General features: G+C 40.2%; 2 protein-coding genes across 4 annotated transcripts in view; one reads left to right on the top strand and one right to left on the bottom strand.

Annotated features, from left to right (window-relative positions):
• The window catches only part of nos1apa (nitric oxide synthase 1 (neuronal) adaptor protein a), a 209744-nt gene that overhangs the window by 171026 nt on the left and 21371 nt on the right, over nucleotides 1–17347 (top strand). For 2 of the 3 annotated variants that reach the window (XM_073476517.1, XM_073476518.1), the window contains exons 9-10: nucleotides 3143–3308; nucleotides 6359–6912. In XM_073476517.1, coding sequence (XP_073332618.1) covers nucleotides 3143–3308; nucleotides 6359–6912 — 720 coding nt within the window. Of the gene's footprint in view, nucleotides 1–3142; nucleotides 3309–6358; nucleotides 6913–17347 lie in introns of those variants that run through there. The other variant, XM_073476516.1, reaches the window with a different exon arrangement.
• LOC141004694 (acyl-CoA-binding protein homolog 1-like) lies at nucleotides 12110–13227 on the bottom strand. Its single transcript, XM_073476350.1, has 2 exons — nucleotides 12934–13227; nucleotides 12110–12139 (listed from the first exon to the last, which is right to left on the bottom strand). The coding sequence occupies exons 1-2, from the start codon at nucleotides 13225–13227 to the stop codon at nucleotides 12110–12112; spliced, it is 324 nt and encodes a 107-aa protein (XP_073332451.1).

Genomic DNA, 17347 nt, shown 5'->3' on the forward strand with positions numbered 1-17347 from the left:
AGAATATGAAATGATTTACTGAGAAGAAGGGAGAGGCTGTGGCTCAGGAGGCGGAGAAGGTTGGCCAGTAATCATAAGGTCGCTCGTTCGATTCCCTGACTCCCCTGGCTACATGTCGAAGTATCCTTGAGCAAGATACTGAACCCCAAATTGCTCCTGATTACCAGGTTGGCACCTTGCATGGCAGCCTCTGCCATATGTGTGAAATGTGTGATTGAATGGGTGAATGTGACTGTCAGCAGGCTGGAAAAAGCAGTATTGTAATGAAAGTCCATTTAACATTTACCAAGAAGCCATTAGAAAAAACGTGAAGAGCACTTCTGGATTGAATATTTAAGTTTATAAAGTACAGTATGTAGTGTAATTGGATAAAAACATGCTACGCTCTATATAACCTTGCTGCATTTGAGACAGCTGCCATTAGAAGTCCTGCTGGACGGTGGTCAAACCCCAGGGTTCAAGTTTCATCAGACTATTGAGATCCACACATCGTCTCCTGTCAGAAAATCATTAGTGAGTGGGCTCTTTCAGCACACCGGGATTCTTCTGAACTGTTCCTGTGATTTGAAACCTTGAGAATTTCTCCTTTGAAATTGTTGAAAGCAATTATGAGGTCAGGAGGAGAGGTGGCTGAAAAGGGTGTGAGGCGGGGCCACTAACATTTGATTTGGAGGGTACTTTGAAGTAAAAACGGGGAGTCATTCCTACTAGAAAAGCTTATAACGGTGTGTGTTTGTGCGTGTGTATATTTGGACATATGTACACTAAATGAACGGTGTCTTTCTCTTCTTTTATTTAAATGATTGCAGGGTGTAATGGATGTTTTTACCTTGCAGAGATTGAAATAGAGTCTGTGCCATAAATTGGCAGCAGCAGAGGGTCCCAGCAGCCACTGCAACTCCTGTCATAAAAATATAATAGAAAGATATAAAACTACCTCTTTTGTGCTCATTTATAGATACCAACCACCTTGATATGTCTGGGGTTTTTTGTTTTTTCATCAAGATCCATGCACTGTTCCCTATAGAAATTACAAAAAAAGTGGTAAAAAAAACACCTTGTCTGAAATGTTGAACGTGAGAAAAAAAATCCTGGTTCCGTCCTTTCATCCGGATCCGTACCAGAAGTTAATGTGGTCCATTCTGGGCTGAGACACATCCACTATCTAAGTTTGGTGGAAATGCGTTCAGAAGTTTTTCTGTAATACTGATGACAAACCAGAAAAACAACAGATGGACACAAGTGAAAAACATGACCTCCTTGGTGGCAGCATTTATCAGTTACTCTGCTGATTATTTTCCTGATTAATTAAAAAATAATTTTGTCTGAAAAAGGACATTTCAAGAGCCCGATGTGAGATATTCAAATGCAAATTGGGGATTGATTACAGTCAAAATCTAATTTAATTTTACAATGACATAAAAACAGGTCAAGGTGCCTTTCATTGTCTCCTGGAAGAGAAAATTGCATCACATCATCACAAATTAAACATCCCTCAAAAGGCACTCAATAAATAAATAATACACAATTGCAAACACACTAGAAACATTTTTTGACAATTGTGCTTAAACAATGGCAACCTCAACTCATGAGAAGATATGTAGAAGAAATGTAAGATATATACTCATCCCAATGACCTGCTTATAGTTGAAACGTAATCGTTTATTCAAATTGAAAATTATATTTCTGTCAATCAACTTATGTTTGAGCTCAAGTCAAAATATGTTGTACAGCTGGCATTTATAGATGTATCTAGTCAGGAGGTGAGTATGTGCAGGATGTCTGCAGGTTCTTTAAATGTCTGAAATTAGATTTTTATCAATATTAGGTCTTACATTTGAATTTGTGAGATCTAAATTGCCGCAAGCACATTTAATGTCATTCACCTGTGTTTTAATGTTTTTTTTTTTGTCAAAATGAGCCCAACTTTTCTACATAAAAGTCCAGTATTCAGTTGTTACAAATATTTTAACCTAGTACTTTACTCTACTTTCACTTGCCAGTTGGCAAAATGTAGATAAAGATAACTCACTGTAATAACCATATTTCTACATAGAACAACAACCTCTGCACAACACCACATATAAACTACATACTTTATTGTAATACTTCCGTGCAATGCTTAAAAGTTATCTTGAAAAGGTCCTAAAAAGCATTACACTGCTGTGTCTGATTCCGGTAAAAACCCTGATGAAACTTTAAACTGCTTTGGCTCAACGCTGGACATGATACGTGTGTCCGTTTATTGATAATCAAACTTGAGCTTCAGTCTCATGAACAATCAGCAGCTCTGCTTGTGCTCCTCTGACTGTGAGATGTTTTTCTTCACACATCCTCACCTGAGTGTTGCTGATTGATCCGCTTCCCTCCAACTGGAAAAACACTCACGCAGGTTTTCTGTACTTTCTTGACATTGATTTGATTACTAGGCAGTAAAAATACTGTGTGATGGATCAGTTACTGCCACCTGCTGTGCTGAGTCAGCCACATCTGAAAGCCTCCTGATTAATCATCTCCTGATTAATTGAGTTATTAGGTAAAGGCCTAAACTGTTGCTGCATTTATTGAATAAGGCTGTTGATGGGTGCAATAGTACTTCTGCACATTTGCCAGGAAAAATGTTTCATTGAAGCCAAAATTTTTGTTCTTGTGAGCTGAAATTCAACCTCTTTGTTCTGACTTTTTTTTATTTTTTGTCTATTATTTGTCTTCAGTCATTAACTCTTATCTAGAACCAGATTTTTTTTTTTTCATCCGCTCATTTGAATCAGCAGTCAATCTTACTTCAGCTCAGAAACTCCTTCTTCCATATTGCCTCATACAGCAAAAACAAATAATTTTCACAGATTGAAAGGACTACTGAAAGGACTGACATCTGGCTTTTGTGTGCAATGGTCTATAAGAAGCCTACTGTAGTCTGTTTTTTGATCTTAATTGTACTCAAATATTTGAAGCAAACATCATTCACTCCTAACAATCACATTTGGTTTGCCTGGCCTTTAAGTGGAGTGTTGTGTGCTGTATCTGTGTGTTTGTAGAATCATTCAGGGAGGTTAACACTGCCAATATTATGAGCATGGTAAAGTGTTTGTAAGCACTGCACTGAGCTTCTGTTCCTATCTCTCCATGTTTTGTTGTATAGGTTCACCTGTTGAAGGACCAGCTGAGTGCGGAGGCCACGGCTCGGCTGGAGGCCCAGGCTCGAGTCCACCAGCTGCTTCTGCAGAACAAAGACCTGCTGCAGCACATCTCGCTGCTGGTTAAACAGATCCAGGAGCTGGAGACCAAGATGTCTGGACCAAACTCCAGTGAGTAGTTTGAATACATGGCTCGCACATGTACATTAATGTATGCTGGAGTTTGTATACATTAATGGATGCTTGCTGTCATGTCAAAGTACATGAACAGTGCGCAGCTGCAGAGTGACAGACACATATGAAGGTTTTATTCTTCAACAACATTCTGTTGTTCTGCTCTGTACATGCGACACCTATTGCATGTCTGTCTGTCCTGGGAGATGGATTTTTTTTCCCAGTTAAAAAGGTTTTTTTTCTCAATACGGCAAGTTTTTCCTCACTCAAATCGAGGGTCTAAGGACAGAGGATTCACTGTACAGATTGTAAAGCCCACTGAGGCAATGTGATTGTGATTTTGGGCTATATAAATAGAATAGATTTGATTTGATTTGATTTGATAAAGCACGTACTTCTGCCAAGACAGCACCGTCCTCTTAACGAGTGTCTAGATCAGGTTGTGAATCAAAGTACACATGATAGACAATTGTGGGATACAACTGCCAGATCTTTTAACTCAGATAATGGCACTAGTTCATGAGAACATGACCAAAATTATCGAAAGTTATTATTCCTATCTCAGAATATTTAAAAGTAATAATAGTAAACTACAGGAAGGCACTTATTTTTTACCTCCTTGTCCTTAAGTCTCACTTCTCAGCTTCTTTCACTGACTTATTTGAGTAAAAGATTTTTCACTGACATCTGATACGAGACCGTCCACAAGCAACAGATGCAAATCAAACACTACATAAAACACAGAAAATAAGGTCCTATGTAAAGATTACAACAGAAAAAAAGTTGTGAAACATTTTTTGACATACAGTGTACTCAATTGAAAACATTTCAACGATAATATGTTAAATGTTTTACCTCATCAACTTCATTGTTTTTATAAAATATATGCTTATTGTGAGTTTGATACCAGCAACACGTTTTAAAACTAATTGAGACAGGAGGAACAAAAGCCTGGGAAAGTCGTGGAATTCTCCAAAAACACCTGTTTAGAACATTCCACAGGTGAACAGGTTAACTGGTACCAGGTGATGGTAAGGGTTTGTACTACTACTTAAACAGTAATGCCAGTTCTCATAATACAAAATGTAAATCGCTTTCATTACTTAATCTAAACCAAAAAGAGAAAAATAAGCAAAGGACAAGAGACAAAGTAAGGCACACCTGGCACTACCAACACACCTGAAATCCTCAAAAATCTGCCAAGAAAACTGTGTGGATAAAACGTTGGCGTAGGTAGGATTTTTTAACCCACAGGAAAGAACTGAGTATGCAAAAAAGCTGTGACAAAACATTGAAATGGACAATGAAAATAATAAGAACAAAGAAATCAAAGATGAACATGACGGAGGCAAAAAAGATGGTAATTCAGCATCTTACGCCATTACCTCTGTGTCAACACACACTTGCATTGTCAGGCAGAAATCCTTGCATGTGACAGAGCAAACATTTAGCTACACATACACACACACACACACACACACACACACACACACACACACAGTCACACAGTCACACTAATCATGACCTACACACTGAGAGACAGCAGACATATCCAGCTCTGTGTACACTCATACAGACAGCAAACAGAGTGAGTGAACAGCAGACCTCGACAGGCTTCTAAATGGAAATTCCTACATTAAATCCTCTGAGTACCGGTATGAGACCTGATTCTGTTGCCCATCGACCCCTCACCGCTCTGTTTATCATGCACCACACACATTCTGTCACCGTTCTTTCCTCCACGACCCCCTCTGTCCTCTCCGTGACTCCCCCCACAGCTTCACATATTGTTAAGCCTGTTCATCAGCTATTCAGGCAGTCCGCTCTGTTCTATCGCAGTCCTGCCTGCCCTCCAATTGTCACCCTGCAAGAAACAATCTTTTATCTTATCAGCCAACATTGCAGAATTCAGTGGGGAAAGTATTTTCTCATTGTCACCTCTGCATGTAGGAAACTTAAAATGCACATGATATCGCACAAGGACAGTGAAACTGTTTATGGACGCCTGAAGGCAAAATATACCTTAAATGGAAATGTGATGTAAATACATTGATCAAATACATTGGTCAAATATTTTAAACACATTTACATATATAGGCCATGCAATGCAGTGTGTCAGTATCTGAGTGCTTGGATTGCATGCTGGCTCACTAGCATGCCTTATTGATGTACCTAAATGGAAAGGAGCCATCATTGATTTGATTGGTTACACCTGTCTTTTTCCCACTATCACAATCAAAAATGTTCACCGGGAGAAAGGTCTATTTCACAGCATTTTTACCGCATTCAGTAGAATTTCACAGCATGAAACATGGTCTGACTGTAGATGAGAAGAGGTGGGCTTGTAAGGTCGCTCTGAAAGGTTTGTAATTTGCTAAGACTATAGTTTTTCACATGAGTCTGATAAAACGGAGCAGGAGATTTTCCACAAGCTTTTCCGGGCTTTAACAGAGAGAGAGCGGGTCATACGGCAGGAGAGGTTTGAGAAGTTTCTCTACATATTTTGACAAAGAGTTGTTAGTGACTTATGAAAACACTGTACCTGTTGTAAATCCAAACTGATTACAGCGGCCATCCTAAAAGAAGGAGTCATCTTTCGTGCTGAGGAGTTTGTATTGATACTGAAAAGATGGAGTTTTTCTTTAACGCATCGTTCCCTCATCTTTAGCTCCAGGTCTGTTCTCTCTGCCCATAAAGAAGAAAGCAACAGCCTCGATGATGATGAAATGCTTTGAAATATGTTTTTTTTTTCTCTTCTTGCTTACCCAAAGCACATTGATTTGTTGGTGACTGAGTGATTGATTTTTGTTATGATTTTCAAGGAGCAGTAATCTGCTATTCACCACAATTCACAGATATCTATATCACATACTTCATCACGCTTCAGGGGGGATGATAGCGGCTGAATTTCAGTCGAGGCACAGTGTAACTGTTGAATGTAGTGTAGAATATATGATCTGTCCTTCATTTCTTATCTCTCCCTCGCTCTGCTCATTGCTCACTTTCTGCTTCATTTGTCTTCTTTCTGCCTCCTCTTATCTCTCCAGTGGGATCTCAGGACAGTTTGTTGGAAATCACCTTCCGGTCTACAATACCTTCAGTGATGTGCGACCCCACAACGCCAAAACCTGAGGTGTCCACCATCAACCTGCCCGCGCTGACCTCTGACGGGACCAGCAACGCCTTCTCGTCTTCCAATGGGACTCTGGGAAGCCCCCTAGGTAGGGACCAGTGTCTTCTCAAACTGGAATGTTTCCGTTTCCTCCCTGGGCCTCCGCCTCCTCGCCTCCCCTCACCTCCCCCGCTGCTCGAGGCAAACACGCCGGAGAGCAAATGTCAAGAGGTGTCTGAGACAACATTGTTGTCCCGTGACGTCAAACCTCTGGACTGCCTGGACTTTGCCAGGTTTCGTGAGTCAGGTATCGCCTCAGAGTACGAGTCGAACTCAGACGACAGCGATGACAATGAGGACGAGGGGGAGGACGATGAGGAGGAGATGGAGATCTTTGGCTGGGGGACGGACGAGGAGACACTGAGGCTGCTTAATGTTCTCAACAGACAGGGAACCCCTGACTGTCTGGGAGATGAAATAGCGGTGTAACACACTAACCTGCTCCCCTGAAGGATTGTGTCAGGATGAAACACAATAGTCTTGACCTGTTTTTGTCCACTTCTCTGTGGGAATAACCATGTAGAGTACTAACCTCTGTGAGACTTGCACAGTTATATATACAAGGCTTACACCAGTATATTGGTGTAAATGCAATTACATATAACAGAAAGGAAAGACTCGAATAGATAAATAAATAAAAGCCAATCCACTGTAGGCAGAGAGAACTGAGGTCAAGACAACTTGAGTAGCCCTGATCTGGTCAAACTAAATGTCACGGTCTTTGTTGACTGTGATATGGATCCTACACATATCATTTTATTCATCACATTATTTATTTACTATTATCAAGACTGTCAGACCTCCAGTCCTGGATCAGGGCTACAGCTTGAGTTAAACATGTTTAAACAGTAGCCAATCCTGTAGAGCTCTATGAATGTACAGAGGCACCAGTTTTAAAATCAGTCCAAGACTCAGAGAGTCAGTACATGTTTTCTGCTAGGGCCGTTTTCTGTAATACCATTTATTCAAAACCCCAAATTCACAGAAATTAGCGCATATAGCTGTTATGTGAGTAAACTGGCTAAAAATTGGCAATTGACTACTTTTCCATTGCCAATAGATCATCACAAACACTCCAGTAAACAAGGAACCTATAAAAGATGGAAAGGACTTCACATCATCATTCCAAAATTCTTGGTGCCAAATTTTGAGCCAGTTCTAATGAAGTCTATGAGAGATGCATGGAGAAGCAGACTTAAACCCAACATATCTACATTGTATGACCTTTGATGAAGAAATTCCTCCACAAAATGAAAGAACACGCTTCAGAGAATAGGCTAATGGTGGATTTTTCAAAATGGGTGCATTAGTTTATTTGTTGTAGGTCTCAAATTATTATCCAAACACAATCTTAGGCATACTTTACTTTTATTTTACTTTCCTTTTATTTTGATCTGAGGCTGATATACAGTGATTGACAGAGCTCATAATAACTAATGTAATTTTCATCAGAAAATAAGGCATCTTAGTTATGAATGAAGGATTTGCTGCTGTGATCAAATCAACACATGGCTAATATCTAACAAAAATGCAGATTTCATTACTTAGCTAACATACTCAGAGTTAGTTTAGTTAGGGTATTATGACCGTTTATCTAACTCTCTAACTTTAGTCTGTTACTAACCTCCAGTCCATTATAAATCTAGCATAAGATCAATGTAACTTGCATCACCTACACTGATAACCCGTGAAACTGAGAGAGGAGAGATGAAGGAGAGGTCCGCCCATTCACCTCTATGATAACTTGCATGAGAGCTTTCAGGTTTGGCACCAGCGATGTAATGACCCTTCTTTCTTTTATCTGTTCCTTGCCAAAAAAGGGAAACAGAAAGCAGCATTGAGTGGTTCGTTTTTTAGTTTCTCTTTTAAAGTCATCGTCAACTGACTATTTTCTGGCGTTGCTTGAACAGAAAGGTGTGGAAAAATTTCACGCGCCAGCATCCATAACTTCAGCACACATCACAGCATCATGCCAGAAAAGGGGCGAAAATCACTGTGTCCACCCAGGTGTCATGTTTCCATCACTGGTATTAATGAAAATTGTAGCCTTTCACACTGACGACAAAAGGCAGATGTTAGTGGGTGGGAGTGTTTTTTTGTCCAGTGTAAGTATAAGCATCACATTTGTTTGCTGACAATAAATACATAGATTATTTGCAGTCAAATTTGAGCAGATAGAATTATATGATAATTCACTTCACAATCAGTTCAAACACCCCTAGAGAATATTAACATCAACTTAAGTATTCCCTATTTGTCACACCTGTATTACTGTACATGCTCAAGAGACAACTTTGAGAATCTAATCTCTAATCTATATGCGTACTCATGCATATACACTTACTCCTTAAAAGCCATTTCTTCTTTCCTTCCTCTTCTTTTGCCTCTATTCTTGATTACACACACAGACCTCTTATCTGTATATCACACACACCCCTAAAATCTCTTCCCAGGTCTCTGTAGCTGAATTTCATTTTGAGATTTGGGAGCTCAATAACAAAATCAGGGAGTTAACCTTAAGAGTCTTTCCTCCATTCAACAAATTATTGTGAAGATGTCAGAGTGTTACATGAAATCAAACCAAAAGCTAAGGTAAGTACAGGGGCAAGCTTTCAATTTGTCAGGATTGGAAGTGTAGCTGTCAGTCACACTGGCAGGAACAAGTCGACGGAGTTTGGGACTGCAGAGACCGATGAGCTCTTGTCCTTGCTGGAGTGACAAGTGACTCTTCTGCTGAGCAAAGACGAACACTTCAGCCAAACTTTGGAAGGAACTTAATTACTGTCTCCATGTTTGGAGAGAGGAAGTCCTTTCTTGCTCAGCTCATAATTACTCAAAGACTATTTTTAGACAAAAATCTGTATCTGTACTGTATGTATACACTTTGTTTTCTACATCATCCCACAGAACTGTTGAACTGCTCCGTCCTTGACTTTTACAGGCGTCCTCTTTTTGTCTCCCCACACTTTGTTGACTCGCTAGTCACAGCATGTTTGCACTCTTCTCACTTGTCCGCACATTTCCCGCTTTTTAATTTATGTAAATCTGGGATTAGTTGGACCTCGAGGAACGTTGTTTGTTTCTTTTATTCATCCGGTAAACAAAAACTCTTCCCTCGTGCCAGAACAGCAGCTCACGGATGACAGCCAAAAGTGGTGTCGTTTGTTTAAACCCAGCTCTGTGTATGGCTTCCAAGCACAATGCAGTATTAAAGTGTTCATTTTGTTTCACAAGGAAGACCACAGAGTTTTCTTTCTGCGTATTATACCCACAGTTAATCAGAGCACTGTCATATCAATGCAGACAGGCCAGTATTTGGCAAAAGTAGATGCTGCAGAGATTTAGAGGGAAATCAGGCCAATTCTCAATGTGCTCACTATCTTTTGCAAAGAGCTTTAGCCTGATAGGATCAGACCAATATAGTGAGAGTCCAGTAGACTAACTCCCAGTTAGCCACTCGCTTCCTGAGGGTGTTTGCGTCGCAGGATAAAAGAGATTCAATCTGAAATGTTTTTTCTCTCAAAGTTTGTTTGGAAATTTGTACCAACTTTGTTGTTGTTTGGGACAGTCATTCTATCAGAAGTACTCCAGGACCAAAGAGGACCATTTGACCATCTGGACATTTAGTAGCAGAATGTCAGATGTCTTCATGAGTCCAAAGTTTGGACCTGATCTGAAATGAACCTGTGAAAAACCAGCCTACAGTATACCTCTGCCAAGGCCAAACAGTCCCCTTTTATACTCACTTCTAGATACCAGCCACTAGAATGTGTCTGATTTCTTTCATTAAGGTCCATGCATTGTTCCCCGAGAAATCAACAAAAATGTCCAAATGTTAAAGAAAGTGCGAAACAATTCCTTGATCTGTCCCTTTATCCGATCCACACCAAAAGTTAATGAGGTCTATACTGGGATGGACCCATCCGCCATCCAAGTTTCATGGAAATCCGTTCTGTAGTATTTGTGTAATCCTGCTGATGAGCCAACCAACCTACAAACAGACACAGGTGAAAACATAACCTCCTTGGCAAAGGTAAAAATACAAATGTCCCGATCTGGACCAAAAGATAATTGGACTCTATACGGTAACCCCAGACAGAGCATCAACACCAGCAGCAGCATGATGCGCTACAAAATAACTCACAGTCAACAAAAAAGAAACAAAACAAGGAAATGCCTGAAATAAAAAGCTTTTCTCCTGCAATGATGGTGATGCACCATCTAATCAGAGATGATAGCAAGTCCACTTGTGCGGACCTGGCGTCCAGACTCCCCAATCATATCAAGCATCTGTGGGATGTGCTGGAATAAGTCTGATCCATGGAGGCCCCACCCCACAACTTACAACACCAAAAGTATCCGCTGTTTACGTCCCAGTGCCAGACACCAGACGACATCCCCAGAGGTCTTGTTCCATGCCTCGACGGGACAGAGCTGTCTTGGCGGCACGAGCTGAACCTACACAATATTTTCGATGTGGTTTTTATATTGTGGCTGATCAGGTCATTTTTGATTTGGCCCATCTCGGGTTCCAGTTTTGTTTGAATTAATAGGGACCTAATGGGCCCATGAAGATCTCAAGTCCCAGTTACCACAATAAGAAGATTTTACTTGTTGACTTTGAATTAAATTTCCATTCTTAATGTGGTCTTTATTACAGAAATGATAGAAAATTAAGGGAGAGACAGATGGAGAATGATATAGGCAACAAAAGTCCCTGGCTGAACTCGATCTGTGGACATCGTGGTTCATGGCCGGCGCCTTACAGGCCACAAAGGCGCTCCCACCATTACATTCTCCCCTTGGGATGTTTTCTTTTCATTTAAATTGAAACTGAACTAAACGTTTGCCAGAAATGACCTCAAACATGCTCAAAGATTCCCAGAAACCGCATTGATAATTACTGCTCTCTTAGCTTTATGTCTTTCTTTTGCCTTCAATGAGAGTCTGTCAGTTTCCCTGAAGTGCTCACTTGTAATGTAAGATGTTTGAACCAGATGACAGATCAACACACAGATCAGACATGTGTGTCAAACTGAGAACAGAATGAATGATGTCCTCTCTGTTTGACAAACACTCCGCCACATCTTTGTCTCTCTCTTGTCTCATCGTCTACCCTTTTCCTCTTCTTCTCTTGTTTCTTTTCATCAAAATGTTTTAATAACATGACAATTATAACTATGACATTAACACATAAACATAAGACTTGTGCATCTAATTCAAGGTACAAAATATCAAGTGACAAACGTGTGAGACAGCTCACCATCAGGGCAAAAGATAAGAACGGCGCTCACAGCTGGAAGATATGAATAAACAGATGCCTCATCTGTGAACTATAAAAATGCCAGTTAAATCATGTTTCAGCAACTGATGCAATCAACGTCACATAGTCTAGTAATTTGAAATGTAATGAAGCAGCCTTTGAAATCAACCAAAAATATATTTAGATCTGTTGCAATAAACTGTCAGTTAAGCACATCTCCACGTTGAAATTGCAATAATTTCAAAAGGTGACCCCATCGCATGATTCAGGAATTACATTTAATCAAAGAATGTATTACATTCTCAGGTAAGAAATTACTTCAATATCAGGCTCAATCACGTTTGTGATTTATGTAGAGAGAGGTCACCTGGACGTCTGGAGACAAGGGCGTGTCTGGAGAACAGGCAGTATGAAAGTGATAATATGAAGGAGTTATTAAGTGATTTTATTTTTAATTACTTATGTCCTCTCTCTTCTGCCCTCGACCCACGAATGTGACAATTTGAAAGAGAGTGAGGACAAGAGAAAGTCTATGGTGTTTAACAAGGTCCAGTGGCTACACAGCACTGAAATTACTTTGATGAGCTGTCACCTCTCCTGAAGTTGAGGAGGCTGGTGTCCATACAGTAACAAGCCATTCAAACAACAATATGAGATGTCAACATGACCTGTCAAATTTTATGCTTAAACCTCAACATAAAACTACTTCAGCACCAAGTTACAAAGAATTTACAATATTCACACACAACCAACCAGTTGATAACTAATGGATAATGCCCAACAGTTCACAGTTGAAATGGATGACTTACTCTTTGCACAATGACACTAACTCCAAGCTCTTTTGCTTATCAGAAACCTCTATCAGAATGGAGAATTTTCAGTGGAGGTTCTATATATCTTTGTTTACACAGCTTCTTGCACAACAAAGATGCAATTTCATGTGATTAAAAGTAAATGTTGCTGTCAGAGGATTGTTTAACCAAGTAAAACCCAAGTCCAATTAAGAGACACTTTAAGATCGAGGGGAAGATAAGGTCAAGTTTGGCATCTTTTTGTCTGTCCACATCAATCTTTTTGATGTTGAGGCTACAACAGATCAGGTAACTGATCAAGTAAGTATAAAATCATTTAAATTCATATCTAGCTTTGCAAACATACAATAATGCTCCTGCCAAGAAATAAAGTACATTTCCCAAAATGTTGATGTAGAGAAACTCTATATCGATTCCATATTTTTCCTTCAGCTCCTCAACCAACTTAACATAGGCAGCCTTTGCTTCATCTTTGGATAAGCCTTTCTGTGTGTTCCATGCATCCCATTTAGCTTTTCCTGGTATGTCGAAAAACCCTGGACAATCGAAGTGAACATCCCCCACTGTGCCTTGCTTATACAGACCATATAAAGCACTTAATTCGTCATTGTTTGGCCTTTGTTTCAGCACCTTCGCCTCTTCTACTGCTGTTTCAAATGATTCTGTCATGACGGCAGTGAGAAATTAACCTTAAGAATTTAACCTGTCACCTTAACGAGATTGGGTGAACCCAAAACTTTCTTTTACCTTTTGACTGAAACAAAGTATAACACATTGAAATGTGCAATTTCTTTTTGGACCTGGTGCACATTGTTCCTGTGTGAAATCTGTGTACACAAACTTCTTGGCATTTTGCATTAAACTTAGGGTCAGACCTGTACCTGAAGTTAGTCTTAACCTTAACCAGTCAATATTTCCTTATTTTTGTCATATTTCTGTTCCCATATCATGTTCCACTACATACGTTTGGAATAGGGCTGCAACTAACAATTATTTTCATTAATGATTAGTCTGCCAATTATTTACATGATTAATTAACTAATCATTTATTCTATAAAATGTCAAGAAATTGTGAAAAATGCTCATCACAATTTCCCAGAGGCCAAAGTGATGTCTTCAGATTGTTCCTTCATCACAATGGCTATCCTGGAGAAAGATAGTTGTTTGCTGAGTCTCATTCTCAGGTTGTCAAATTCCGACGCTTTGGGTTGGTATTCGGCCCAAAACTCTGACCTAAGGCGTTGGAATTTGACAACCTGAGAATGAGACTCAACAATCAACTATCTTTCTCCAGAATCACCTTCCCTACCTTTAAGATGCTGAAACCCACAAGTGTTAGACATTTTTGCTTGAAAATCATTGCAGCTCTAATTTAGAAATTAAACAAAGTGTACCCACACAGGCACAAACTGTATCTGTTTCTGCATCTCACCCTTGTGTTGTAGCCAGTACCATGTCCTAACTTCTTTATTCCAAACCTTTTATCTTCTTCTATTTCCAGGCTGCTCTTGACACATCTCTCTGTTCTAGCCTCTGGGGTAAATACTCTCGGTTCTCTCTCCTCTCCCTCCCTTTTATATCATCTATATTTTTCTCATGTGCTCGACCTTCACCTTATCCTCTTGTCATCTCTTGAACCGAGCTCTTCCTCCGACCTCTCCAAAATGCCAGACATACTGTACTTCTAAACAGTCTCTTGCTGCTGATTCATCTATTAGTGATTCATGTTGTGTGGTTGCAAAAACAAGTACAGCCCCCGGGCCTTACCTTGACAGTGATGCTGGAGGTCAGTAATCCCCATGTGAAGGTCCTGTGGTGAAGAAAGAGTTATGAGGAGCAGCTTTTCAGAGGATGTTGACTAATATTAACAGTCTGTTCAGCAGTTTGTATGAGATCAGAGGCAGAGGGTAGATTAGTTCAGTTGTGAGCTCTGTGTGTGTGTTTGTGTGGCAGGTTCAGCAAAGTTTGAACATATTCCTCCAGTCTTAACTAGTTATTGATTCACCATCTAATGAATTTATAGGATACAGTCGAACTCTGCAAGAAGACGGTGTGTTGGTGTCTGGCGGGGCATATGAGAGGTCATTCGTGGTCATACCAAACTTCAGTGTCAGCAGGCAGATTGGGTGACTGACTGATACCATAATGGGTTTCTAGCACCCAGCAGCAGAGGTGAAAGAGTCGCTCAGATATTGTACTTTAGAAAAAGCAGTAATGCCACCGTGCAGAAATTCTATGTTACTAGTAAAAGTCGAAAAAGTATTAGCATCAAAGTACCATAGGTCAAAGTACTTATTATGCAGAATAATGCATATTATTCTGAAACAGGCCATGCATTCATGTGTTTGTCATTTTAATGTTAAAGTTGGAAAAGATGGAGGTAATTTTAAGGTACTTTATACTTCATCTGCATGGGAGCAGATCTCAAATCCTGATCTCTGTCTCAGTTCTTCTCTCTCACACTCTTGTGATTTCCTCCCTGCGCTCAGCATTAATTAATTGTCTGATGGGGCTTGTCGTTGCCATCTGAGGGCTACATTGCCAACCAGTGCGACCAAGCAGAGCACGCTTTGGTGACTCGTATCGATTTCCCTGTCACAGGCATGTGTTGTTTGAAACTGGGGTTAACTACTGGGACAGCAAGGGAGCAGCACAGATCAATATGCTTCTTTACAAGCTCAGTCTGTCACCTGCAGGGACACACTTTACTACACACAGTAACAGGCGGACACCAACCACGGATGTAGCCAAGCAATGTCTGACACACAAACACAAACTCTGGATCTGAAAAATATTTCTGCTGGTTGGTTAGAACTTACACAGGTGCAGTCTTTAAGGAATACAACTATGACAGTTGGTTCTGTTCTGCAGCAAATTGGATTTTAACTTTACACTGAGGTTAAAGTGCTGACTTTAATTTTGAGATGTTGGAGGATGTGTACATCCATGTTAGTTGAACAGTACAGTACAGGACAAGTATCCTAAACACACTGTACAGACGAGACAACCTAGTTTTTTAGGCCCAAACTGAATTTTTCCTCACTCGTCGACTTAGTCACATCACATCAGTCCAACCGAAAAACAGCCCATGAAACATGCAGGAAGTGAAGTTACATTTCAGATACAATTTCTTCTGTAACAGTTCAGATGCTCAGCGATAAGTGAGCTGCAGGGGTTATTTATATGAATTTCCATTCTCTCCTCTCATGTTTTGGGTTTCCAAACAGGAACATCCTAAAATACATACTGCATTTGCCGAAACACACTATTTTCAGCATTTTGATGTTATGAAGGCTATGTATTGTTACAGAGATATCTACTGAAGTAAGCATGCTAACCAGCTAGCCCCGGCCTTTCACGGTCCAAAGCTCCTATGCTAGCCGTGTTAGCACCAACACTCCTCCACTGCTCTGTGCTCACAGTCCGGACCACTAGCTGCACGGCTAACTGAGCTAACTACATAATAGCAGCTGCAGGTAGCAGCTGTTTACAGTTACTCTGGTGATGTGCTGCCCCCTATTGGTTTGGAGTGTGAATGCGCAAGGTGGTTTATTCTAATGTACGTATTTAATTTCATTTATTTAATACAGTGAGGTTAAAAAGTTGTTAATGGAAGCTGTAATCACACATGAATGGCTGTTTTGCATCAGCTTGAAGTAAAAAATAATTTAAAGATCCAATATTGCTGTGAATTATTTATTATACTGTTTTAATCCCACAAGGGGAAATTCTTTTTATCACTCACGTTATACATGCATGCACACCCACACACACACACACAGTGTATAGAGGAGAACGAGTGAATGGGCAGCCATCTGCAACGGCGCCCAACGAGCAGTGTTAGGGGTCGGTGCCTTGCTCAAGGGCACCTCGGCAATGCCCAGGATGTGAACTAGTATTCTCCATTACAAGTCCACATCATACTCTTTTTTTGGTCCGAGTGGGACTTGAACCGGCCACCTTTGAGTCCCCAAGCCAAGTCCCTACGGACTGAGCTATTGCCGCCCCAAAATTAGTCAGAATTAGCCAGAATTAGTCTTACTAATTGCCTACAACAGCATAATACACCTATAGATTTTAAAGTGATAACTACCATTGTATAAACAGTATAGGAAAATGTCTGATATTTTATAAATTTTCAGTCTATATATAACTACCCACCAAAAGCTAGGAGTACTGCTGGAGAACAGCCTAAGTAGCAAAGTATTTATCACATGGGCAGAAGTCTGTGGATATCCCAGTCTCTGTTTCTAACTACAAGCCAGACCTTATCTTCCAAGATGACAGCCAGGATCCAAAATCTGATGGTAACCAGAAGGGTGGAGGCTGTTATAACAGCAGATTAATGGTTTCAGAATAAGATGTTGTATGGGTGTGAATTTTGAGTGTCCGCCTTATTTGTTTTTAAGTTTCCACATAGTATACTTTCTGACTTCATCTTATTTTAAGTCTGTTCAGATGGAAGTGCATGAAGAGTTAAGACACACATGCGTCACAGATACACAACCAGCTACAGAGTATTAATTAAATGTGCCCTGTGCTTGTGAGGAGGTAGCTGAGGTTGTTTGCTTAATGTGTATTAGTGCTGACGGACACATGAGGGGTCACGGAAAAACAAACAGACCATCGCAGTGCTGAAATTAATGACCACGTCTGCACCAGAAGAGCAGAGGGTATAAATAAAGACTTAAAAAGCTGAGCAATTAATCCTCTGAGCCTTAATGATCAGAGCAAAACAGGACGGATTCATACAGAATCTAACAAACATAGCTGCTCTGTAGACTGCTTT

This window comes from Pagrus major, chromosome 11 (assembly GCF_040436345.1).
Source record: "Pagrus major chromosome 11, Pma_NU_1.0".
In the NCBI taxonomy this organism is placed as follows: Eukaryota; Metazoa; Chordata; class Actinopteri; order Spariformes; family Sparidae; genus Pagrus; species Pagrus major.